The sequence below is a fragment of the Strongylocentrotus purpuratus genome, unplaced genomic scaffold, assembly GCF_000002235.5.
Source record: "Strongylocentrotus purpuratus isolate Spur 01 unplaced genomic scaffold, Spur_5.0 spur5_scaffold_15, whole genome shotgun sequence".
Taxonomy (NCBI): Eukaryota; Metazoa; Echinodermata; class Echinoidea; order Camarodonta; family Strongylocentrotidae; genus Strongylocentrotus; species Strongylocentrotus purpuratus.
The window spans coordinates 29,162,851-29,189,894 of record NW_022145600.1 but is presented as its reverse complement, the minus strand read 5'-3'; the positions used below and the strand labels follow the sequence as shown (position 1 = coordinate 29,189,894).

Sequence of the window (27,044 nt, the reverse complement as noted above, 5' to 3'; positions counted from 1 at the left end):
TATAAAAGATATGAAATTTAAATCTCACAGGCTGCAGCACGTGTCTTTATTTTACAATTTTGTTTGTTATTTAAAATGGGAGAGTGATCTGGAGTTGATGAAATGATCAATCCATATCATTATCATCTGTTTTAAGCCAAAGGGGTGTTACTACTACTAGTAACTAATATATATGCATGGACTTTATCACTAAATTAACTTGTGCAGGCTCAAAACAGACTATATATATAGACATGTATACATTTGTATGTGTGTGTAATCCAGTTAGGATTCTGTAGAATTGCTTAGGCCCATACAGCATCCATATGAATCTTTTCAAGACCCCTACTTTTGTAATGGTACATTCCACACTTTAAATCTTTCTGAGCCACATTGACAGATCTATTGAAAATTGAATATACCATGATTAAACAGGGGTTATCAAAAGTTTAATGTTCCAAATACACTGTAGATGTCATGTATTATTACATGGCCTGTAAAAAAATATGCACTTTGCAATTGATTGAGGGACTTGCTTTCAAGAAGGGCAATGTCTTTCACTTGTAAATAAATGGCACAGTCAAGTTTGGAATGTTCCATTTGGAGATGAGTAACTTCACAAATGATGAATTTGTGAATAGAATTGGAAGACTTCATTTTGAAGAGGGGGACTTCCTTTCACCTGTGAATAAGAGAGGAGCTGTGTCAAGATTGGAATGTTCTGTTTGAAGATGGGTAACTTTACCAATGGATAAATTGTTGAAATGAACTGGGAGACTTTTTGAATAAGGGGAATGCTTTTCATTTGAACCTCTACATCAATCAATCAATTTTCCTGATTAAGGCTTTACAAAGGATTGTAAATGGAACATTCCGGGATGTAAAAATCAGAACTTGTACAGTAAGACCTAGGATATTGCGCAATAGCTTGTAACGTTCACAGTAAGACCTAGGGTATTGCGCAATAGCTTGTAACGTTGACAGTAAGACCTAGGATATTGCGCAATAGCTTGTAACGTTCACAGTAAGACCTAGGGTATTGCGCAATAGCTTGAAACGTTGACAGTAAGACCTAGGGTATTGCGCAATAGCTTGTAACGTTCACAGTAAGACCTAGGTTATTGCGCAATAGCTTGTAACGTTGACAGTAAGACCTAGGGTATTGCGCAATGGCTTGAAACGTTGACAGTAAGACCTAGGATATTGCGCAATAACTTGAAACGTTGACAGTAAGACCTAGGATATTGCGCAATAACTTGTAACGTTCTGAGTAAGATCTAGGATATTGCGCAATAGCTTGAAACGTTGACAGTAAGACCTAGGATATTGCGCAATAACTTGTAACGTTCTGAGTAAGATCTAGGATATTGCGCAATAGCTTGAAACATTGACAGTAAGACCTAGGATATTGCGCAATAACTTGAAACGTTGACAGTAAGATCTAGGATATTGCGCAATAACTTAAAACGCAATTCTGAGAGCGATGCTAACTCCTTTGTTACGGAAAACGATGCAATTTGTCATAACATGCTCTAACCACAGGGAACTACATGTAACACTTAGTTTTAGTGGTTGCGCAGATGTCTCCTTTAATTTTACGCTAACGCAGCCAGCTTCGCGGAGACATTAAGCTATGGCTTGTCTTAATTTTGATTTGTTATGACAATTAACATCGTTTTACTAATATAAAGATAACATCATTTTCAGAATTCCACCCAAGGTTTCTACAGTATTCAGATCACTAGCTGAAGCCAGATTTTTTGCTAATCATGTTTTCTTTTAAATAAAATGGAGAGAAAAAATATTTTGAAATACTCAGTCATCAATAAAAAAGCATTCAGAGTGGTCTCGAAAGGAGAGAAACATCGCAATGCCAAGGGAAAAACAGAATCACAGAAATGCAGTCTAATAATATTTATGTCCAAAGTAATTTATTTATACACCTGAAACACATTCATCAAGCCATCAGACTGTGTCGCGACAATATTTCTCTTAATGAAGTACATACACAAATTTTGGGGCTCTTTCGTTGACTGGACAAGTGTTTTAATGATAACATGATTTATTTTTTTGTTCAATTTATCAATTTGATGTATCCTAGCAGTATACAATGTGGCCCAGAAAGAACACAACAGCTGAGGTCTGTAATTTAAAAAACAATGTCTTCAAATAAGAAAGTTTGTGGTTTTACTGTGTGGGTACTGGGTAGTTCTGAAAAGGACTGTTGGGTTTAAGAGGGAATTCAAAGCAGTTGGAATGTTGCACTAATATTTTGAAATGCTATACATGGAGTTTAAACTTTGAATTTTGTTAGTTTCCAAGAGAGTCATGGCAAATAAACAGACCGACAGGTAATTGAACTGTATTAAAAGATAACCCAAAGTCTCTTAATGAAACTGTATTTCATAAAAATCTGTTTCAAAGTCATTTTGAATCATCAATCATAGAAAATAAAATCCTCATAAAGTATAGGTTATTTTTTTGCAAGCAAAATGTACCAGAAGTCATGAAACTTGCATATAAAAACCATACACTGTAGAGTGCAAAAGACCCACATTTTTACAATGTGTTATAGCTCAGAGATTATACATTTTATAAATACCTTTGATAAATATTATTAAAATTAAAAATCAACTACATGTCACAACTTATACTCCAGATTAGCCGTTTATTGATAATGATACTTTTGAGGTATGAAGTTGGTCATAATTGACTCAAGATAGTCTGCCATAATGTAGATCCCATTTACAGAACATTTTTGCAGCTCACTTTGTGGGCTGTACCAAGCTCTTGTTTTTTTTATGGCTTTCCAGTAATAGAAACAAATACAGATGCAGATGCCCAAATATTTTAATTGCAACAAATGTGCATACATATTCAGAAATCTTCAGCTAATTTTTGTTTGCTTCTGTGCTGCAAACAACAAGAGAAAATTATTACTTAATCCACTACCATTCATCCTTTAACGAAGCCATCAATATGAACATTTTATTTATGGACAGTGTAACACTTAACTGCTATTGACTGACACTGTGAATATATTCAGACACATATATTCATTTGATACCACAAAAAAGCAGGGTCTATTGATTTCAGTCTCTCTTCCCTTGCAAATCGAGTACAACACATGATCTTTGCATTCAATTCCATCCGAACATGGCGTTCCATTTTCGTGTCTGATACTCTTTGTTCATATAACTACAGGCACTGATATTAGGTACAGTAATGTCAAATTTTGAAAAGGGATACTCCTGATTTTTCAGTCTCTTCAGAGTAGTGTTACAGCTCCTTGATCACATAAAAACACACATCCTGAAGTCAGCAATCAACATGCAACAACTTGATGTCTTGCTTGTCAATCCTTTCTACAATTCATTCCAGGAATGAAGCCTGCAATAGGACCCAGTTGACTTCAATATCAGAATCTGGCATCCCAACATTCTTTCATCAAATACATCATTATTATATAGGGTTAGGTTTCCAATTGGGATTGACTTAATATTTACGGTTAGGGTTAGGTAAAGTGTCTTTTTGTAGGGGATCAAATTTCGATGATGTAGGACATTGACTTTGGAGCAACTGTTGATGAAGCTGGTATCGCAGAACCCTGGGTCCACTTGTAAGGCTGATCCGAGTGCTCATCTACATGCTGAATTCAGTAACGCTAAGCCATGATGACTTACATGTATCTCTGAGAGCACGTTCTACATATAGCTCCTGATTGATAGCATCAGTGTGAAATAACGGTTCATCATGCTCCTGGTAGTTCTATAAAAGTCCTTTAAATGCTCAGTAAATAAGAGTCCAACTGGGTTCAGTATTAATAAAATTCAGAGCTGATATATCAATTCTTTCCCTTGTATTTGAAGCTCTGCAGGGGATCTTCTTCAGTTTTCCTCTGTAAAAAAAAAAAGGATAAATAAAGTCAATATTAATGACATCATGTAGAAAGAAAAACAATGCTTTAATGCAAACATGTAGTTTTAACAAAAAGAAAGATAGGTATTCAAGATATCCATGACAATCATACATGAATTGAAGAAATATTTTCAAAATGTACTGGTTACCATCATGAAGGATAGTTGGATGCAAATGAGTGCTGTCATTTAATAAGTGCAAAGAATCTGATACCTTTGCACTGTACACTCTAAACCCTTTTTAGAGATTTAAATACAGTTAACAACTACCGGTACATTATTCATACCTTTATCAAATTTTGTGTAATTTTTTTAAGTACTGGTATGTGAAAATTTGATGTTCCGATTTATGTTTTTTGAAAAGGTGACATATTAAAGCTTATCTGTAATAATTTATAGGAGGGATTAGACCACGCTGCAAGGTCACTGGACAAGTGGTTATCTCATACTCGGCTCTCAATTAACATAAGAAAAATAGGATCATGGAGGACCAATGGTCACCGATTAGGCATTGTTTTCTATATAGAGGGAGCAAGTAGCTACAAGTAGGACAGTGTGGCTTTAAAGCTCCGCTTCATATCAGAAAGAGCGTTGATACACCAAATGTTAATTTCAGTGCTATCACCATGAAGCCTTTGCCATAGGGATTCTTTTACCTTCATTTTGGCTACCCTGGACTCTCTCTTCTGTACACCCTTGCCATCAGCCGCAGCCCTCTTGGGAGCTTTCCGTCTGCTTGTGGTGGGAATGGTTCCTCTCAAAGCCTTGGGGACTGATGAGAAATCAAAGAGATGAAACCTTAATTACAATGATACAGTCAAACCTGCTTTAGTGACCACCTGTCTACAAAGACCACCTGTCTACAAGGACCACAATTTTTGTTTCCCTTGAAAATGGTTTCTCATTGAAACATGTACTAAAGGAACCTGTCTACAAAGACCACCTGTCTTCGAAGACCACCTTTTTTGTTTTCCTTGGGGGGTCGCTGTAGACAGGTTTAACTGTATAAAGTTTGTCTCTAAGAAGGTAACATTAAAAGTCCATAGATTTCTGAAAGTTGCAAAGGCATATTTCTTTCTTTCTTTTGCTATGATTTACTAGTGTCATTTTACTGGTAATTAAATTCTTGCTAATTTGGGGCAATAACAACTGATGGTCAGCATGCATGGTTTTAATGTGAATATTTAGTTACATTGAAGCCCGTCTGCACTAGTTTGGCCAGGAGGGATTAGAGCTCCCAGCGTGGTCACTGACAGGTGGTTATCTCATCAACTCAGCTCTCAATTAACATAAGAAAAAGGGATCATGGGGGACCAACAGCCACCACTTAGGCATTGTTCGCTATATAGAGGGAGCAAGTAGCTACAAGTAGTGCAGTGGGGCTTTAAAGGAGCTTGACTTCAAAATCTTCAAACAAATCAAAATGCGACTGCATCTCCTATATGCCTCCGCCCTAATATCAGTAATATCAGAAATGGATGGAATTATTCTTGAAATATCATGACGAAAACAAAAAGCCTATAATTACATGTCAACCAATGACTATGATCTTTGACCTTTAACCTACGTACTACAAAAACTAATCATATCGTCTTCCTATGGTGATACATATTGTCACCAAGTTTGAAGTTCACACCTCTAGTAGATCTTGAGATATCGCAAAAATCAAGGCTAATACGTGTAATTTCAGAGATTGACCCCGGTGAACTTTGACCAGTGACCTATATATCCCACAATCTAATCAGCCCGTCTTTCTATTGTGATACATGTACATACTGTCACTAAGTCACTTGAGATATCGCGTTAACAAGAAAACGTAATGCCTCCGGTGGGCGAAGGCATACAAAATAACAACAAAGGTGGTCTGCACTTACATTTATTAGAACAGCGATTCATGTACATAACAAGTTTATGTTACCCCATTTCCTTGTTTAGTCAAATTGTTCCTATTTTCACAAAGTGACGGTAGTGAGGAAAATCCGCAAGCAAATTGTATGTGATTTTTATTCACTACCGTCACTTCGTGAAAATAGGGATGAAATGATTGACAAGTATTTTTATGAATGTCAAATACAGGCCTGGGCAATATGCAATTAATAAATAATTAAGAAAAGGAATTTAAAAAGGTTCATCTCTACCGATCTCCAAGCAATCAGGCTCCATCCTTGTAAAGTAAATACGTTAATGATTCATAAGATTCCAACCATTCAGATATATCATTAAACTGTTCAAAAGGAGTCCTGACACAGATCAATGCGAGCAATATTTAAAGTGTAAGCATACATGTAGATAGATTTTGAGATACGTTTTGCATAAAGTCATGCTCCCTGGATCCGATTCCTACCTCAGTTGTGAAGGAAAATGATGACTCGATGGCCATGCTTATCTCAAAGATAGTCAATGCTTCTCTACAGGAAGGGAAGTTTCCGGAAGAATTGAAACTTGCTCATGTTACTCCTGTTCTGAAGATGTCATCCCTAGATCGTGATGAGATGAACAGTTAACGGCCTTTTGCTAACCTGCCTTTCCTCGCCAAAGTCCTCAAGAAAGTAGTCGCCAACAGACTGACATCACACCTTCAGGACTATGACCTCCATGAGACCATGCAGTCTGTGTACAAGAGGCTTCACAGCGCAGAGACTGCTCTTCTGTAAATATCTATCATCCTGAGGGCAGTCGACAACAAGAAAGCGGTTATGGTAATTCTTACGGACTTATCTGCTGCATTCGATGATTCAATACGATTGATCACAAAATCCTTCTTCAGAGGCTGCAACAGGACTTCAAGGTCGATGACACTGACCTGGAATGGTTCAGGTCATATCTTCACTGCAGACGACAGGCTGTGAACATCAATGGAACTGTGTCGGATGAAGCTTCCTTGACTTACGGCGTTCCACAGGGTTCCATCCTTGGACCAATACTCTTCACGTTGTACTCTTCCCCATTTGGGAACGTAACCCGTCAACATGGTCTACAAGTCCACTTCTACGCAGATGACACTCAGCTGTATGTGACATTTGATCCAAGAGTGACAACTGATTAAAAGGCCATAGCTGCAAGGACGACCTCGTGCCTTGCAGATATCCATCAATGGATGGTGTAGAATTTCATTAAACTCAATGATGACAAGACCGAATACCTCATCATTTCTCCATCAAACATGAGGAACGAGATCAGCTCCATGGACCTCCAAGTTGGCAATGTGTCTGCCTCTCCTACGGTAAGCGCCTGTAACCTTGGGGTCCATGAAAATGGACAGGCACATTTCACAGGTATGTCAGACTGCTTACATGTACTTCCATGTACATGTAACATTGCAGCTACTAGACCATTGCTTACAAGGACGGCAGCAGAAAGCCTTATCCATTCACTTATTTCCTCTAGACTCGATTTTTGTTACAACCTTCCTTCTGCAACCTTGAACAGATTTCAAGCAGTACAGAATGCAGCAGCACGTTTGCTTACTGGGCTGAGGAAGCATGACCACATCTCCCCTGTCCTGGCTGAGCTGCATTGGCTTCCTGTCAAGAGCTGAATTGAATTCAAGGTCCTGCTGTTCACATTTAAGGCAATTCATGGTCAGACCCCAGGATATGTGTCATCTTTAATTGAGCGGCGTCATCTTCGCCTTGGACTTCGCTCATCTGGCCTACTCTCCAGATGCCTATCACTCATCTCAAGGGCTATGGAAACCGGGCATTTTCCTCTATTGCTCCTCGCCTGTGGAACTCCCTCCCATCATTTCTTCGCGAAATTGACAACCTGGACCACTTCAAAGCTTCACTCAAGAGTCACAAGTAACTTTATTGGAGGAGCTCGCGCCTTTGAATGTATTTGGCGCCATACAAATGTTGTGAATCATCATCATCATCACAAATAGTGGGGGAGATTCATAAAGAAAAAATACGCAACAAGTCAACGCAAAGCGTAGCATCCCCTCGCAGGGTACAAATGGCCTACATACGTCAGAACAAGTTACCTCCATTGGACTATACTATTACAGTTGTATATTACTAGGCAAGGCACATATATAATTAGGTGTTTTTGCATATTTAATGAGCGATGACCTTTCACCTTTGACCTACATACTCAGAAATCGAACTTAGGCTGTACATGTATTTTGATACCATGTACCTTCATATTAAATTTCATTAAAATTTGTCAAACAATACTAAAGTTATCGAATGGAAACCAGATTCGCTTATTTAATGAGCTATGACCTTTGACCTACATACTCCGAAATTGAACTTAGGCTGTGTTTTGATACCATGAACCTTTATATAAAATTTCATTAAAATCCGTCAAAGAATACTAAAGTTATTGTATGGAGACCAGATTCGCATATTTAATGAGCTAGGACCTTTGACCTACATACTCAGAAATTAAACTTAGGCTGTGTTTTGATACCATGTACCTTCATATCAAATTGCATTAAACTTTGTCAAACATTACTCAAGTTATCGAATGGAAACCAGATTCGCATATTTAATGAGCTATGACTTTTGACCTACATACTCCGAAATTAAACTTAGGCTGTGTTTTGATACCATGAACCTTCATACCAAATTTCATTAAAATCCGTCAAACATTACTGAAGTTATCGATCGGAAACCAAATTTATTACGGACGGACGGACGCACGAAAGGAAGGACGGAAGGAAGGAAGGACAGACTGCAGCGTTACTATATCCCCTCCGACTTCGTCGGCGAGGGGATAACAAAGTTACAAGGTTGTCTGTACTTACATGAAAATAAGTACAGATAAAAATATTATGTTTCACTGTTTCCTTTATTTACCGGTAGTCAAATGATTGACAAGTATTCTTATGAATGTCAAAAGCAGGCCTGGGCAATATGAAATTAATAAGATTTTTGTAAAGGGAATTTAAAAAGGATCATCTCTACCGATCTCTAAGCAAGCACGCTCCCTCCTTGTAAATTCAATTCATAAGATTCAATCTATTCAGATATATCATTAAACTTTTTGTAAAAGGAATTCAAAAAGATTCATCTCTATCAATCTCCAAGCAATCAGGCTCCATCCCTGGATGTCAAAAGCAGGCCTGGGTAATATGCAATTAATCAATTTTTGTAAAAGGAATTTGAAAAGGTTCATCTTTACCAATCTCTAAGCAATCATGCTCCATTCTTATAAAGTCAATACTTTTGAAAATTCATCCATACAAGAAAATGCGGGGAAGTATGTGACTAACCAGAAAGGTAGAAAGTCGATAGTCTGAATTTTCTGCTTTTATTGCCAGAATACATGGGAATCAATAACGGTAAGGCCATATGATAACATTCAATCTGCTAGTTTAAAAGAATTTTTTAAGGAATTCTGAATTTTTCGCTATTAACCCTACCTTATGTGACTTGCTAGTGTATAAATATCATGTTGGGTTCATTAATCCTTTCATTTCAGTAGCAGCATTGACAGTGTTTACAGCATTATCAAAGTTACTTAAGATATCATATTCAGTTATGATCTTTAGATATTGCTGAAATATATCAGTTAACTATTTCCACCTCAGATCAAATTCTTTGAATCATACTTTGCTATCATCAGTCAAAATGTTTAGTGGAATGGAAATTATCCGCATAGTACTAGGTTGTTTGGCTGCTGCTCTGGGTATTCCTGGCAACATAACGATCATATATGTCTTTGTAAGACAAGGTATCAAGAATGCTACTGATGTTACCTTTACTGCACTTGCCATTGTTGAGCTCATTGCCTGTATCATCAACAGCATGAGGATCCCAATTATCTTCTTTCACAATGAACACCCATGGGCATGTTTTGTGGAGATCATCGGTGGAAGGTCTGCACTATATGCCGGGTTGTTTCTCACGATCTCGATAGCTGTTTACCGCTACCAAGCCATCTGTAAGCCATTCGATCGACGAATCGGACGCCGAGCTGCTATCTTGATCTCCATCGGTTGCACACTTCTTGCAGTCTGTCTTCATGTCCCGTTCTTCTTCATTACAACTTCAGTGAAGTTTAATGAAGAGTCGTATGGGTGCAAAGTGTATGGCGACAACCCATGGGGAGGTGAGGTCTACGCCACATCACAAGCCATTGTATTCTGTGTTTCTGCCATAGCTATAACTGTTTTATACCTCATCATTTATAAGTTCATCCGTGCTCACCAAATTATTCGCAAGAAAATGATAAATGCACATGTCACATCCACTACAACTGAGAGTGTCATATCAGTAAGTGCTGCCGTTTCTAAGTCCGATGCTGAATTATCAAATGCCACAGAGTCCAATGGAACCTGCAAGCAAGGACGACATGGCTCTCTGCAAAACGAAGGCCCTTGTGACACAAGATCCCACCCTAGGCCAGTCCATGAGAAGACAGAGCAATCATCAAAGAAGTCTAAAAGCCACCAGACTGATCATAAGACTACTCAAGTGGTCATCATCATTACAGTTATATTTTTTCTCTTCTGGCTTCCAAGCATTGTGCTTGATCAGGTTCCTAGAAATCAACTCAGTAGGATCATCCCAGACCGTCAGCTGAGAGATGATTTCGTGTATTTCTGCTACCAAATCAAGTACATCAATAACATCATCAATGTTTTTATCTACCTGTTTGTAAATCAACGCTTCAGACATACCTGTTGCAGGCCATTCACTTATTGCAATAATTAACAAAATGTCAGAGCGGAGCAGAGCTGCCAACCTTGTGCGACCAAAAAAAGAAATCATGATGGCAAAAAAAAGGAATTCAAGCAAAAAAAAAGGAATTCATAAAAACGAAACTTACAACCACGCGCGACACACTTCCAATGCAGAAATGTTCATTCATCATGCTGTTTTTTCTATACAAGCAGGAATTTTTCTTTTCAAGTATGTTTTAAATTTAGTTTTCTATCGAATTTGTGATCAAATCACCATTTTAGTGCAGTTGTTTGACATGCGGTATGTAAAAAAAAAATTTAATTTTTTAAAAAAAAACAAAAAAAAGTAATACCGTAATTTGGAGGAAAAAACTGAGTAATTCTGGCAAAAACGAAATGGTTGGCAGCTCTGAAAGAGTAACCTACATGCAGGAACACTTGTACAAATGTATAGAATTAAGATATTTCTACCTAAAAGTAAATTTGTAGAATATTATGGCTATTCATTTGAAATTTTATTAGGATCTTTCATTGTTAGTAAACTACTGTTAAACACACAATCATCACCATGTAATTAGAAAGAAATGCAATTGAAATAATTGTGGTTGTATAAACAGGAAGAAATTAATGTACCAATATACTGTATATATTAACAATTTGTCCTGTATTCAATGCTTGTATAATACTGTACCGGTATGTTGATTGTTGATACTATATTGAACATATAAATGTAGCTTTTTCCTACTACTTTTCATGAATCTAAGTTCTTTTGGTTATATACATGTACATGTACATACCTGGACAGTAAAATATGAACAGGGCAAGCACATATCTTGGTATCAATATATTTTGAAAATTTAAAGAAGGAAATCATATTCTTTTCTGTTTTGAAAGTTTATGGGTAAACCCTTACCCTAGCCCTCCAGCACCACGTTGGGTGGGCGGAGGCATACAGAATAACAACAGCACTTACATGTAAATAAGTACAGCAATTAATGTACATAAAAGTTCCTTATTTCGTCAAATGATCCACAAATATTCTTATTAATTTCAAAAGCAGGCCTGGGCAATATGCAATTAATAAATAATTTGGAAAAGGAAATTAAAAAGGTTCATCTCAATCAATCTCCAAGCAATCAGGCTCGGTCCTTGTAAAGTCAATACTTTAACAATTCATAAGATTCAACCTATTCAGATAAATCATTAAACTGTTCAAAAGGAGTACTGACACAGATCAATGCAAGCAATGTTTAAAGTGTAAGCATACATGTAGATAGATTTTGAGATACGTTGTGCACAAATATTGGGGGAGATATATATAGAAAACAATGCCTCTGGCACCATCTTTGGTGATCAGAGGCATGAAAATAACAACAAAGTTAATAGAAGGTGGTCTGTACTTTATTACAAGTAAATAAGTACAGCGATCGATGTCAAGAAAAGTTTATGTTACCCTGTTTCCTTCATTTAGTCAAATAATTGAAAAGTACTCTTATGGATGTCAAAAGCAGGCCTGGGCAATATACAATTAATCAATTTTTATAAAAGGAATTTAAAAAGGTTCATCTCTACCGATCTCTAAGCAATCAGGCTCCATCCTTGTAAAGTCAATACTTTTGAAAATTCATCCATACAAGACTAAATGGATTTTTCGACTGCATGCGGTCGAAGATGATGCCTCCGCCATAGAGAGCGATTTTACAAACCTAAACGGAAGCAAGTTTGATTGTAATCCATTTAGAGGTTCTCAGAATATCGTGAATACAAGCTATTTTTCATATACATGGCTCTGCAAGATAAATACATGTCCTGAGTTTGATAGTAATCCATCTGTCGTTTAATGATAATGCGTTCACAAGCACGTATTTTTTTTCCATTGTCATTGTAATCCAAGATGGCGGCTCGCATGTTTTGCCTCTACTCTTAGACTAAAATTGTTAATTTCAAAATCATGAAAAGGCACTTAATATCAACAAAAATGGTCTTCAACAACTCCAAATGACAAAATAATCCCAGCTACGGTATACATGTTTTTTATTTAGTATTTGATAGCTCAAAACTGAAAATTTTTGGCAAATTCTTTTTTCTTAAATTTTTGACATTCAAGTTAATTTTAATGGCATAAAATTAGTTTTAAACATGAACTACAACTTCAAATGAAAGAATTATCAAAAGTTATGAGTGATTTTAGGTATAAGAGTGCTCAAAATTTCAACTTCAACTTCAAAAAAAAAAAAATCATTTTGAACCAGTACTTTTTGCCGATATCGATCAAAGGTGCGAGGGTGTCGCTCCTATCAAAGCCCCAACTTACAGGGTTATAAAATCTAATCAGTTCATTGACTCTGCAAGATACATACATGTCCTGAGCTTGATGGTAATCCGTTCATTGGTTCTCATGATAAGTGTGATCACGAGCTGTTTTTGCATACATAATGAGCCCTGTGACTTATGACCTTTGACCTTGTGACCCCAAAATCTAATCACTTCATTGGCTCTGCAAGAGACATACATGACCTAAGTTTAGCGGGAATCCATCAATCGGTTCTTGAGATAAGGCGATCACGAGAACGGGACGTACGGACGGACAACACGAAAACATAATGCCTCCCGCTACAAAGTAGCAGATTTTGTAACGGAGGCAAAAAAAATTGAAGAGACCACTACAAATTTAATAATTTTATATTGAAATGTACGTACTGCATTACAAAAATATTGATTGACTGATAGCTAAACTACATTTCTCATTTTATGATCCTTACTGCTCTTTACTGGAAGCACTGAAGAATATGGGGATTACTCTAATGGAGCGGTAACCATGGCGATGACTTACCAAGGTATTCTGGTACATTCTTGAGGTCAGAGTGGACCTTCGCAGGATGTAGGATCTTGTCGTGTCTGAGGAGCTGTAGGTCCCTTGGGTTGTCTTCAAAGTAGGCCTTGAGTTTCTTGGAGTTGAAGATCTCCTGCTTGATCTCCTTCACCCTGGCTTCACGCACTGCCACCTTCGTTACCGCTCGCATTGCATCCTGGGTGTTACGAAATATAGAGATAGAAATTAATGACGTCTACCGTACCTAGTACACCTTTAAGTGGCCTTATTTTCATTGGATGCATCCGGAAGCAGTTAGAATAGCCGATGAAAAGAAGAGAAATAGGTGATTAAATTCTCTTTCTATGGGTGTGACTCCTATGGAACGGCCACTGTGAATGGGTTTGGGGAAAACACTGATGAAAACGGTCAAAGCTTGTTATCTTGTTCCAGCTAAAGCTATTGTACATGCACTTTTTTTGAGCATGGCTAGGCTAGCTAGCTAGCTGCGCACTGCACTGCACTGTCTGCCATATCTAAAAAGGCACGCGCTAGCAGCTAACAAGCGATTGCGCAATAATTCTTCACTTCCTCCTGGGGCTCGCCACATGCACAGCAAGTGAATTTCACCGGCAGTATGAAAGGGACAGCAGGGAAAGCGACGGTTTCACCTTTGTTTACATAAGGCAAATTCTATCGGTATTTTCATGGGTGTGACTCAGATAGAAGCACTATGAAAGGAGTATAATTCACGGCTAAATGAATGAACAAACAAATGCTGGTTATTAACAAAATTAATACAGAGAGATGAATCATTTTGAACATAATTCACTACTTGTCAAAGAGGGGTTGTCATCTAGGAGTTAGTTGGGTGGAAACAGATGGGATATAGTCCTCATGATTTCTTACCTTGGCTCGATACCTGAATCCTTCAATCTCTGACATCTTGAACTGATAAGGCTTGATTAAAGGTGTTCCATCATCTGTAAAAGACAAGCAATTTGAAATTCAATTAATCTGTACGCTTCTGAATTCTCTCAGTCCCATAGGCCTAGTTTAGGGACCACCCGGTTCCTGTATGCAATGAGTTAAAGAAAAAAGAAAAATACTATAGCTACATAACAACATTTTGCCCCTTCTCTTTGAGGCAAACAAGTGATGAATTCAATTTCTTAAAGATGGCTAGAGTTCTAGTAATGACATTTAACTTCACAAGAAACTTTCTAAAAGTTATTAAAAATTATAATTATGTAGTTAATAAGAATTCTCATTTACTGGGGTATTTGAAAGAACAAGAAACTATGCTTTCTGTATTATCCTTAAAGGCATCGTTTAACAATGTTTCCATCTGAGATGCATGGCCCTACAATATGTTATCAGTGTCTGTGATATGGTGTAATATTGAAGCCCTAAAAAGTTGCGCTTTAAAATGATCGTGAAGTGCTTCAAAAAAGTAAAAATCCTTGAGTGAACGATTTTACCATACTCATCTTTCACAGTTGACTATAGTGATATGAACACCGTTAGGAAAACGCAACATTTGAGTTCGATATTTCCAAATATATCAATAAGTAGGCGGTTTCCCGGCAAAATTTGTAACAGATTCTTTCACATAATAGGTAATAAGAGCTTCCATTTCATTTTTTTTGAGAGGGGGCATTTCCAAAAACTGGTCTATACCTTTAAGGGATTGGGTAACTTTGTCTCAGATTCTGAAACAAAATCCTGTATAAGATGTAGGGCCATGCATCTCAGATTTAACATTGTTAAACGATGCCTTTAAGGATCTTACCTCCGATAAGTTCCTGTTCTACGTTGTCTAGAAGATCTTGCTCCTGCTCATTCACAAAGGACAGGGCTGTTCCCATCTTTTCTCCCCTTGCAGTCCTGCAAATAAGCAACAGCATTTTGATATTCAAATGAATATCATCAAACATGAAATTATTTACATTTTGTTGATTGTAAATTTCCTATAGTGTTTGAACTTGCATACTGTAAATGATGACATTCACAAGTTTCACAAGTTGGCTATATTTATGTAAGCTTCGTGCCATTAAATAATCCAATCACAAGTTGTTTTATTAGCATTTAGCTTAAGTTTCTTGCAGCAACATAGCCAATACCAACAATACCAAATTTTCAGGTATTAGGGTATATGCTATATCAGCTGTTAACAGATGCACAAGCAGATTTCTACAGGCACATGCCATATTTAATGTTCTATCATATTCTCTTGATATGCTGACCCGACAATCAACATAGTTATTACAGTGGAAACTCCTAATAACGAGGTCCTTGAGACCATAGAAATAACCTTGTTAATCAGGAATCTTGTGTATATCAGCGTAAAAAAACTAAAACACATAAAGAGCTGGGAATGGCTAAATGGCTATACTATTAGAGCTCTATAACATGGGTTTCCACTGTACAAGCCCGATAAGCAAGAAAACAACTTTAAAGAGAACTATTAATTAGCATTTCTTTTAGAATACATCATTTTCCAGGTTGCACTTTCTATGTACTTCTATGTCTATGGGTAGAATTGTCTGTATTTGAGAATTAGTTTGTGAGAGTCTTGTAGTTTTTAACTTATTTTCAATTTTAATTTGTAATTTATTTACTTTGTGTACCTATTTGCATTGATATCGTTCAAGGGGATAACCTTGATAGGTATTTATACTTTTCTTATCCGACCACTTCGTTTGATTGTATCTATTTGTGCACTTTTATTTCATGTTTTGTGGAAATAAATTAAATTCTAAAGTCTTTTTAAAAAATGTGACACAAGGGAAAAGACTTCTTTAAATTTCTTTCTTAAAAACCTATATACTTTTGGAGTTTGAATGTCATTCTCAATATTTAAAGTGGAAGTCCAATTTCTATGTCCTTCTACAGTCTTAAAGCCCATCTGCACTAGTTTGGCCAGGAGGGATTAGACCTCCCTGCATGGGCAGTGACAGGTGGTTATCTCGTCAAATCAGATCTTGATTAACATAAGAAAAAGGTGCCATGGGGGACCAACGGTCACTGCTTAGGCATTGTCTGCTATATAAAGCAAGTAGCTATAAGTAGTGCAGTGGGGCTTTAAAAGAACTCATGAAAAGGTAAAACAAGGGATAAGACTTCTTCATTAAAATATTTAATACTTTCAGGGTTCGAATGCTTTTCTCAAAATTTAAAGTGGAAGTACACTTTCTATGTACTTCTACAATCTTAAAAGAACTCAAGAGGCAATGTAGAACCGCATTTTTTAAATTTTTTTTAAACAAGCTGGTTTCAAATCCTTTCAGTCCTTAGCCCCACGTCTCTTGCACAAACTCCCCTCGTTCTTAAGAAACAGTACTTCACTGTATTTCTTAAAAAAACAACTGAGAACAAACCCGTACAACACCTCTTAAATTGTTGAAAGACTAAGAGAACTGCGCCTTGTATCCTTTGGAAAAGGCGCTATATAAATCCAATTATTACTATTCTTCTTATTATTATTATTTCTTCATTAAGAAACTAATACTTTTCAGGGTTTGATTTTCCCCAAAAGATTTGAAAACAGGGACCCGTTTCAACAAAACCTTTTTTCAATGACAAACAACAAAAATCAGTGAAAAATCTGCTGATAACCAATCAGAAGCAAGGATTTCAGTAGCTTAAAACAAAAACTGTCATTTGTCACTGATGACAAGTTTTGTGAAACACCCCCCAGATCTGTACACATCTCAATCATAAAGACCTACATACCTTCCCACTCTGTGGATGTAGGACTTGACACTCTCTGGGAAATCAAAGTTGATCACGTTGGAAACATTCTGGAAATCTATCCCTCTTGATACTCCATATTCCTTGTCTTTCTTCTGCTTTACTCTGAAAGAGATGAAAAGAGGGATTATTTGTTTGTTTTTTAATTTTAAAAAGGAGTTATAATTATGGAAGCAAATACTGTACATGATGACATTAGAATTTTCTACTTCAGATTCCTTTAACAAACGCATTAAACTTTGATTTTGGCATGAAACACAAAATGCTCTAGTCAGAGTTATACCCAAGCTTTATGTTCAAAAGGAAAAGCACTATTTAGGGATCAGTCGACCATGAAATTTGTTAATCGTTTTATGACTTTAGTAATTTCTGGATCCAATATGTGTAGTAAAATGTAAAGCTTTTTAATTCTTCTAATTTGAGGGAATTGAAACTGTAATTCAAATACGTTTTATTATTAGAATTTTACAAATAAGGACTCCATTAAAATATAAATAATTGAGCACTTTTAACTTTTTATACCAGAAGTGCAAAATATGAACTTACTTTTGGCCTTTGCCCTTCTTCTCCTTCCTCTCCTCCGCTTCGTCTCTCTTGCCTCCATCAAAGAGACTAGACTCCTCCGATGCGACGATGATGTCATACAGACCGGTGTTGAACTGGTTTACTATGTGGCATCTAGAGTTCACCGGGAGCTCTGAGTTCAGCAGACAGACTGGCACAGAAAACTGCTCTAGGTACAGCTTCAGTCTACAGAAGAAGAAATGTAAGGATAGACTAGATATTTTGGCCTGGACTTGTAGGCGTTAAAAATCATTAGCTTGGTGAATTATTCCAAACATTCCTTCAACCTTAAGGAACTGTCATAAGCCAAAGTTCTTGGACATCCCATAGCAACGTATAGTATAAAATTAACAAGCATTGCCATGGGATGTCCACAAACTTTGTTATGACGGTTTCAAGAAACTGACCACTAGTTGTATCGTGGTCTAGTGGATACGTCGTAGATTACAGGGTTCAAAGTCCCGCCATGGCACTGATGTCTTTTGGCAAGACATTAATCTACATTTGCCACTCTCCACCCAGGTGTTAAATGGATACTGGTAGGAAGGAATTAATTGAATGCTGTGAGCACCGGAATCGGTAGCCTAGCAAGGCCTGAGCTCTTTGCCTGGTGGATATGGGCCCTATAAAAATATTCAATATTATTATCATTATCATTAATTTACCAATATTTCACATTAATGGACGTTCCTTCAAAAACCATTAAAGAGCTTGGTCACCTGTATATATGGAGCTTCAGAATGGACCCATCATTTGTTGCTATTCAATAAATGCCTCAGACAAGCTTGGCTTTCAGTCAAGGATTTGTGTTATGGAATAAAATATACCGTATTTGCCGGCGATAAGGCCGCAGCGCCGCATAGGCCGCACCCCTGAAAAAAAAAAGAAAAAAAAAATTGTCGAAGACGGGATTCGATCTCTTGCGTACAAATTTTGATGTGACTAAAGTCACCGCCTTAGACCGCTCGGCCATCCCGCACTGATGCCATACCCTGCAGTTTTCTCTGATGTATACATTGAAATGGATTGAAAATGGCGACTTCGCGTGCTGGATGCTTCGCGGCAGCTCCGTTAAACGGGCCTTTCTTTTACTTTTGCAATGCATTGACACGAACTTAGATCAAGATCTATCGGCAGATGTTGTTTTTGGAAGTTTATTTTCGTCTTCATGTCAACAATGCAAGATAAAATTGTCGGTAAGATGTGTGGAAATGTCCTGTACCATAGTGGTAAAGTTATTGTACCGTTCGTAGTCCCATATGTGCAAATTCGTGCTGGTTTTGACTTACTTTTTTTTTTTTACTCTTTCGCGGCAAAGGCCGCACCCCGACTTTTTGATATTTTCTCTTCCAAAAATACTGTGGCCTTTACGCCGGCAAATACGGTAATCAGATTCTATGGCCTGAATTCACAAAGGAGGTTTGTCGACAAACCTCCATTGTGAATTCGGGCCTATAAGTTTCTTATTTGAAAACAAATGCAGATAAAGTACACAATTTAATTTTTTGTAAAGATAAATATTTCCCTCACCTGTAACACCTGTCTATTGAGTTTACAAAGATGATGGTTTTGCCTCTGATCAGCTTGAGCTTCAGTAGTGTGTAGATGAGTAGATATTTGTCCTCTTCAATACATCTTACTTGGTACTGGCTTAGGCGGTCTGCCTCTGGAAGCTGTGATTCTGCGAGTTTGAGTGTGATCTGTTTTCAGGACAGGAATGGGCAAAAGGAACATGAAATTTTGAGCAACAATTTCTTTCTGGCTAATTTTTATCACGCTATGACTTTCAATTTGTCTCCCTTCTATAGCATTTTCTTTTATATAAATTTATTCTGTATCCTGATGTTAATTCATTAGCTCTCTGCCCCAACAACATTTCCCTTCTCCCTCTTACTCTCTCGTGCTCTCTCCTAAATTAGATTATCTATTCTTCATAATCTTTGCTCAAAAGATCTGTCCTTATTAAAGAAAGTCGAAAAAATTGTTGCATTATGGCAACATTACCATCTTAAGATGTGAAGGTTTCTTACTCATTCTTTCTGATTTCAGGATATTTCAACTAGCTACATATTTTCTGGAAGTGTTATGCCATTCAATTTCTTTTTGTCAGTGAATGGGGGAAACATAGATTTCGACATGAAAGAGTTGATTAATATTTAGTTTTTATATAGCGCTTAATACAATGTCTCTAAGCGCTTAACAAATATACTATTACCCCGGTCATTGGATTCAGTGCTTGCCGGCACACAAGTTGTGCACAATCTCCTCTCCCTGGGGAGCATTCCAGCCAGGCATTACTTGACGCTCAAAAACTGTTTGACCAACAATGATGGCCGCATCCTACCTGTTACCCATTTAACACCTGGGTGGAGAGTAGCAAGTGTAGGTTAATATCTTGCCAAAGGATATTAGTGCCGTGTCGGGATTCGAATCCTCGACCTTCGCATCTCCAGTCAAGCACCTTAAACCACTCAACCACGATTACTTCCTAGCACTACTTACAGGATTGTGCAACACCAGCTTCTTGAGTGTCTTCACATCTTCACTCAGCGTAGCAGACATAAGAATGGCTTGATAGATCTTCGGGAAGTGAGAGAGGAGTGCCCTCATATCCGCCTCGTGGCCGAAGGAGAAGACCAGGTCCGCTTCGTCGATGACCAGCATCTCCAGGGAGTTCTGCAGGGACAGGTTCTTGGCCTGGATGTGGGCCAGGATCCGACTAGGAGTGCCAAGAACTATGTCCGGTCTTTCCATCAGTAGAGGCCTGTGAAAAGAAAGTAATGATAACATTTCTAATGATTAAATCTAAGTATTCTTATATCCATACCAAAGGAAGCTAGAGTAGCCCACAAGGTGTTGTATTATTCCCTGGATATAGCCTTGTTGTTCAGCAATGGCCACTCAGGATGTGAGTTGGACAATTGATGGGCTCTGTGATCTGCTTTCAAGATAACAATGGTTGAATCCAAATTGCATCTTTCAGATGTTGGCTTTATAGCTTTATGCCCAGACGTGAACAAATCATGTCTGGTCAAGCATGTAGTTGCCCATATATCCACATGGGCACCCAAAAGAGATATTTCCTTGCACATATTATCCTCAAAACACTTGTTTAGAAATAAAATAAATTTTCATACTGTATCCATGATTAGGGAAAATGCACATTAATGCCTTGCCAAAGAATTATCTTTTTACATTTCAGGTTCAAACTTTGATCGAATGGAGCTTCTTGCATAAAACCTTTCCATTAAAGGGAGGCTTTACTACTTCAGCTAGAAGGGATTAGACTACCCAGTGAGCCATCGAGGTCACTGTGACAGGTGGCTATCTCATTAACTCAGCTCTCATTTAACATAATAAAAAGAGGATCATGGGGGACCAACAGGCACCGATTTGGGAAGTTTTCTATATAGAGGGAGCAAGTAGCTACAAGTAGGACAGTGTGCCTTTAAATGTAACAATTATGGCCTACGTTTATCAATAACAAAACCTTTCCAAATAATGTTATGATACCTTTGAGCTGACAAGTCCACCTGGCCAGATACATCAGCACATTTGATTTCTTTAGAGCAACATTTGCTGATTTCCTGTAGAACAAACACAATGAGACAACATTAGTTAGAGTAAAGGCTTGGTCACACCTCACCGGTAATATCTATAGACAATACAATGTACAACAATAGTGATAGAAGTGGTCAGACCTGGCCAATTTTTCACAATAATCCAATCGTTGCTTTAATATGTCACCCAAACAGTATTGACATTGCCTCTATTCTTTCTTCTGCCACTGACACCTTCTTCTTCTTTTGTATGTCGCAGCAGAATAGACAAAAAGAAATCATTACTTATATAAATATATAAAATGACTATATATCTGTGGTGACCATGGTGCCTCCCCCCCCCCCCCCCCTCTCTTCCACTCTTCCAATAAGGGGAAAAAAAATTAAAAAATAAAAACACACAAACTGACATCACCTCAAAGGCTCACAGATATTATCGTTGAGGTCTGTCCAAAAAAAAAAAAAATTCAACATAAACAAAAATTGTTGTTAAAGTTGTCATATTGTTACTGTTATCATTGAGGTCTAGCCAGGGCTCAATATTTATCAAGCTTCCTTATTATAATATCACGGTGCTAATAATAATAATATGTATTACTCACTATGAACATGACAGACAAAGACAGCGGACAAAATATACAGTTCCTCAGGTAGACAAAAGAACATCCCTTCACTGCTATTATGTAAAACTGTGTAGAACAGGTGTTACATGCATATTCACCTGTTCTACACATTTTTACATAATAGCAGTGAAGGGATGTTCCTTTGTCTATCTGAGGAACTGTATATTTTGTCCGCTTTCTTTGTCTGTCATGTTCATAGTGACTTAATCTAATCATTACATAATTTAATGCATAACTTGCAAGGATCCTTAAAAGGAAATCATGAGTTCCAGTTAAAACAAAAAGGAAAAAATAATCCTCCCCGTCTAAAGTAACTTACAATGAATGTTCTACACTAAAACAATGATATCCATCAAAAGAGATTGCTATAAAAGCTGAATGATTAACAGTTCCGAATTAATTCAAAGCATTTCCTCTTGCAAATTTGCAATTTCTTGCCAGAATTAACGACTAGAATTAAAAAAAAATATAAGCCCTTTAATGTGTAGTATACCCAACATAAGATGAGTCGAGAAATCCAGGTATGTGGACCGTCTGTGGCTGCTATAAAAAAAGACATACATGATGATATTGATGAAACTCATTCTTCAGGTAAAGGTATATGTTTTACCTGTATGTTCTTGAACGCCTGTGAACAGAGTTCTCTGGATGGCACTAAGATCAGAGCCCGTGTAGCCTGCTCTCTAGCTGTCTGTAAGAAAAGATGCATAGAATTCATATTAAATATGGATACCATTGCATGAAATTGTGCTCGTATTAATTATTATTAAAATATTAAAAAAACATACACAAACAAGAAGAGAGGTAAAGGATAAATATTATACATCTGCACAGATAGATGAAACTGTATAAGTGTTTGCAGGTAGCATTTTTTTTTTTTAACACAACAACAAGGAGCAAACAAACTATAAACTAAATCCAAAGGGTATCATTTGCAGCATTGGATTTTGGGTCAACTCTATATAAAATAATGGCAAGTTAAAGGTAATTTCAAAATAAATATCTATACATAGAAAGCAAAAAATCAATATTAAAGGACAAATATCTAAAAGCAAGTGTAGACGAATATGGAATACAAGTAATAAAAGCTAAAGAACTCAACAGTTAGTGCAATAACTATCTAAGTCACTTTTGTGACAAAGTTCAATGATACATATTATGATAAAAATGTTTACAATTATTATCCAACCACTATATCATCAAACAAACAAGGGAATAGTTTATTGTAATTAATTAAATGTAATTAAGTACATTTATATATGTTTGAAAGCATATTCAATAAACTCATTTTACCCCATGTCATCATATTGACAAGATCTAATTTTGCAATTTTTTAAACTTTCAAAATTATTGTTTGAACACATCAAACAGGGTGCTACAAGAATTTTTTTCACCACTTGCCCTGTCGGGCAAGTGGGTTTTCAATTTACTTGCCCAAACAATATTTCCACTTGCCCAAAACTTTAAAGCGAAAAAGGACTCGAGGTTAAAGCATTTATTATCTCGTAATGATAAGTTAGTGTTTTAGATAGCAAATTAATGCACATACATGTACAGTGTAATTTGGGTCAACTCTTCCATCAAGAAACGTCATGTAAATAATGGGTAATCAACTATTTTAAATAAAGTACGGACATTTTTATTTCATCATTCACTGCTATAAATATCATGCCAAAATTTGTAAATTCTTACTAAATAATAATATTGAAGATATTTTACGATAAATCTCGGATAAGTATGCGAAAACTAGACTAAACAACGTCGCTAAAACCATGAAAACAAAACAACAACGGCTTATATTCTGGGGGTCTCGATACTATTATCAAAATGACTCGCTCGGTCGGATCTTGAGACCGCAGTAATAAATTGAAAACGAGACAAAAACATTCATCTGATTTATATGAGCAGCGAGTTTTAAATAATATGTTCACAATCATTAACAGTCATTATGAATAAATATCAAACATTTGACTTTTTGTACTTACTAGAAAATCCCTGTTGTTTATTCCATTCCGATTCGCACGTGTTCATTTCCCTAGAATAATGACGTCATATTTGGCGTGATTCAACCAATCGGCAATCAGAGAATAGCAAAGGCCTGTCGGTGCGGCCTGCAGAGCTAGAGAGAGAGAGCGCGAATAAGCTCGCAGCTGGTACGATCGCGCTAGCCGTCTCTAGCTAGCTCACGGCCGGCCGTGCGTGGAGGCGGAGCGGCATTCATGGCTTGAAGTGTCACTGTTGCATGCGCGCTGAGCTAGTTGAGCTGGCTAGCTGTCTGTGAAGTTTTTTCGAAATCGGAACGATCGCTTTTTTGCTTCTGGATTTTGACGACGGGTAAGAAGTTGACGGGTGAATGGTAGAGTTCTTGGACACTAGGAAATTACTGTAAAAGTATCACTTGCCCGAATCGGGCAAGTGATAATTTGATTTACTTGCCCGACGGCTCAATTTGGTTGCCCCGGGACGTCGGGCAAGCAGGTTTGTCGCGCCCTGATCAAAATGATAAAATACCTCTTTTAAAGTTAGGATCTTTTGGACGAGAGGGATAGCATAGGCTGCTGTCTTGCCAGATCCAGTCCTAGCCCGGGCTAGTATATCCTTTCCTTCCAGGGCCAGTGGTATCGCCTTTTCCTGGATCAGAGTTGGACTAGACCAGCCCAGCTTCGCAAGGGCCTAGGTGAACATAAGGAAATGAGACAGAGATGCATGTGTGTTCAGTTCTCACCGGTGTGTACAGGGAAAAAAATACTTTAAAAATTGTGGGGGCTACTTTTCAAGCTTGTTTGCATGAAAATAACACTCTTTATTTTGTTTTGAATAGAATTCTATGCAATTTCGGGGGCTAATTTACCCCGAGCCCCTGTGTGTTTATCTCTACTTACCTGTCTTTTGGGCTTGATGGAAGATGAAGAGACTTGTAAATGCCCATTCGTTTTCATGCTAACACCCCCTGCATGTGTCACTTGAATATCACATACCTCTACAATATCATGAGATTCATTTGATCAATCATGGACTTAGTAGAGATAAAAGTAATGCAACTAAAACAAAAATGTGTCAAAAATATGCGAACTTTCTGTGCACTCATGTACATCCCATTTTCAGTCTCTCATTTTAAGATAAAGTTGAGTTCTGCGATTGCATTGTGAAAGAAAAGGTGTGGAATAGATTCTTAAAAGTTGATCATGTAGCATATAGTATTGGTATGTACTGCAAGGTTTTTTCTCTGACGTTCTTCCACACTTGCACAGCAAAAATGATAATGCTCACAAATTATTTTCACCTCTCCCCAGAACTCAACCTTCTCGTTAAAAGAGCTAACTGACTTAAATCTTTTTTAAAGGACAAAAGAAACAACACCCAAACAAATAATACAAGTTCTTTCAGCCATCGTTTCCCTTCTCTTCACTTGACATTTGTTTTTTGTGTCAATCAAAAGGAAGAAAATATGTAAAAAAAGAATGAAAGTAAACAGTCAAAAGGGGAATTTGACATGACAAATCAAAACAACACTTTAGGAAATATAATATTTTAGTCTCATCTGTGCCTACATGTATATACATGTAGGCTACATGTATATAGGCACAGAGCTATATATTGCCAGGTGAAGAAATATAGTCGTCTTTCTTCCTCTGACATTTCTAACTCTGTAGTTTTCACCTCTGACATCTTTATCTCCGGCATGGTTTACCTCTAATTTTTTTTACCTGCGACTCTTTTACCTGTGAATGTGATATTTATACTTCTGGCATTTCCATATTTGTACATGTGACACTTTCACCTAGAAATTTTAGCGCTAGTTCATAACTGTGACATACTTTGGACCCATGACTCCGGCATTGAGATACCCTACTAGTATAACATACCAAAAAATCAATTGAATTTTCAACAATTGTTCAAATAATGGTCTTGATTTTAAAGTTGTTATCTTTCTAACCTGTTTCGTGTCAATTTTCTTATTTTTGGGGGAGTATTTTTCCTAAAACAAAGACATAATAATATAAACTTTCTCACAGGTTTCACTGCAAGCAACTGCCCAAAACAAGTGCATACTGATGGTGGGTTTTGCGCGGGTGTGCGCGCCTGCGTGAAGTTATCGACCATAATGAGGATCTGAGACGGAAGATAATAGTTGCCAATTTGAAAAATGTAATTAAATGGAATGGTCTGGACGAGGGGAAGGGGGAGGGTCGCTCATATTCATTACAGGCTCGTTTTAAATTAAGAAAAAAAAAATCTATCATTTCAGTCGGACATATTGAGAAAGAGGCCCCCCCCCCTTCACTTCCCCCTGGCTATGTCAATCATATTTTCTTACTCTTTCTCGAATATGATCATGATGATACGTAGTAGTAGTACATACGACTAAAATTAGTAAAAATTATATTTTTGTTTTCTCTTTATTTAATAAAGTCAAAGAGCCTCCAGCATGTCCAGAGCGCATATTATTTTCTCTGAAATTTCTACCTCTGTCCTCAGTCATATTTATCTGTGATATGTTTATGACATTTATGATTTATGGCATAATGGCACTAGATCTAAGCTAAATTCGGCTTCAGCTTTCAGTCTGCAGGCAGAGACGCAAACAGGCAACATAAAACTGAATGAATGGGACTGAACTGAAGAACGTGGAGTAAATTTTCCTTATCAACTACAGTTTTCTGTGACCATTTTCGATAAAAAAACTTTAGAATCTATAAATATTCAACATTAAACACTATGAATTTACCTTCAAGACACGATCATCCAGACCCATACCGCGAAATGTAGCCCCATTAATTTCACTCTTGGAGGCCGCCATCTTTAAAATCCAGCATGTGTGTACTAGCCTTTCTCAAGACGTGGCTGTGGATTATAATTTTTGTCGTTGTTGTTTATGTTATTATTTTTTAAATATGTATAAATGTCCTCAATATTGTGTCTTCTCGCTCTCAGGCAAGATGAAGGGCTTTTAACTTCTTGAAATAGGTCGAGGATAGATGTGTGATATTACAGTTTTTGCTAGTTAGCTCACTTCAGCTTCATGCCAAGCCAGCCATCCCACCTTCCCCCCCCCCCCCCTCAATTTTTTTTTCTCTCTCTTTTTTCTCTTTCTCTCTGCCTAATCTCCATGTATTTATCTTCTTCATTCTGCTTTTTTTTCCCTACCCCTCTACTCTCCACTCTTACTTTGTTTCTCCCTCTACCCCTCCATGCACCCACGTTTCT

The 27,044-nt window shown here is 37.2% G+C and overlaps 1 protein-coding gene across 1 annotated transcript; it reads right to left on the bottom strand.

The window, feature by feature from the left end:
* Positions 1-1,888: 1,888 nt before the first annotated feature.
* On the bottom strand, positions 1,889-26,669 carry LOC585968 (probable ATP-dependent RNA helicase DDX56). Its single transcript, XM_030986127.1, has 13 exons — positions 26,566-26,669; positions 24,348-24,509; positions 22,447-22,527; positions 21,167-21,240; positions 20,156-20,417; positions 19,184-19,353; positions 17,636-17,839; positions 17,072-17,194; positions 15,129-15,223; positions 14,246-14,319; positions 13,358-13,553; positions 4,553-4,668; positions 1,889-3,877 (listed from the first exon to the last, which is right to left on the bottom strand). The coding sequence occupies exons 1-13, from the start codon at positions 26,635-26,637 to the stop codon at positions 3,824-3,826; spliced, it is 1,683 nt and encodes a 560-aa protein (XP_030841987.1). The 5' UTR covers positions 26,638-26,669; the 3' UTR covers positions 1,889-3,823.
* Between the last annotated feature and the right edge of the window lie 375 nt (positions 26,670-27,044).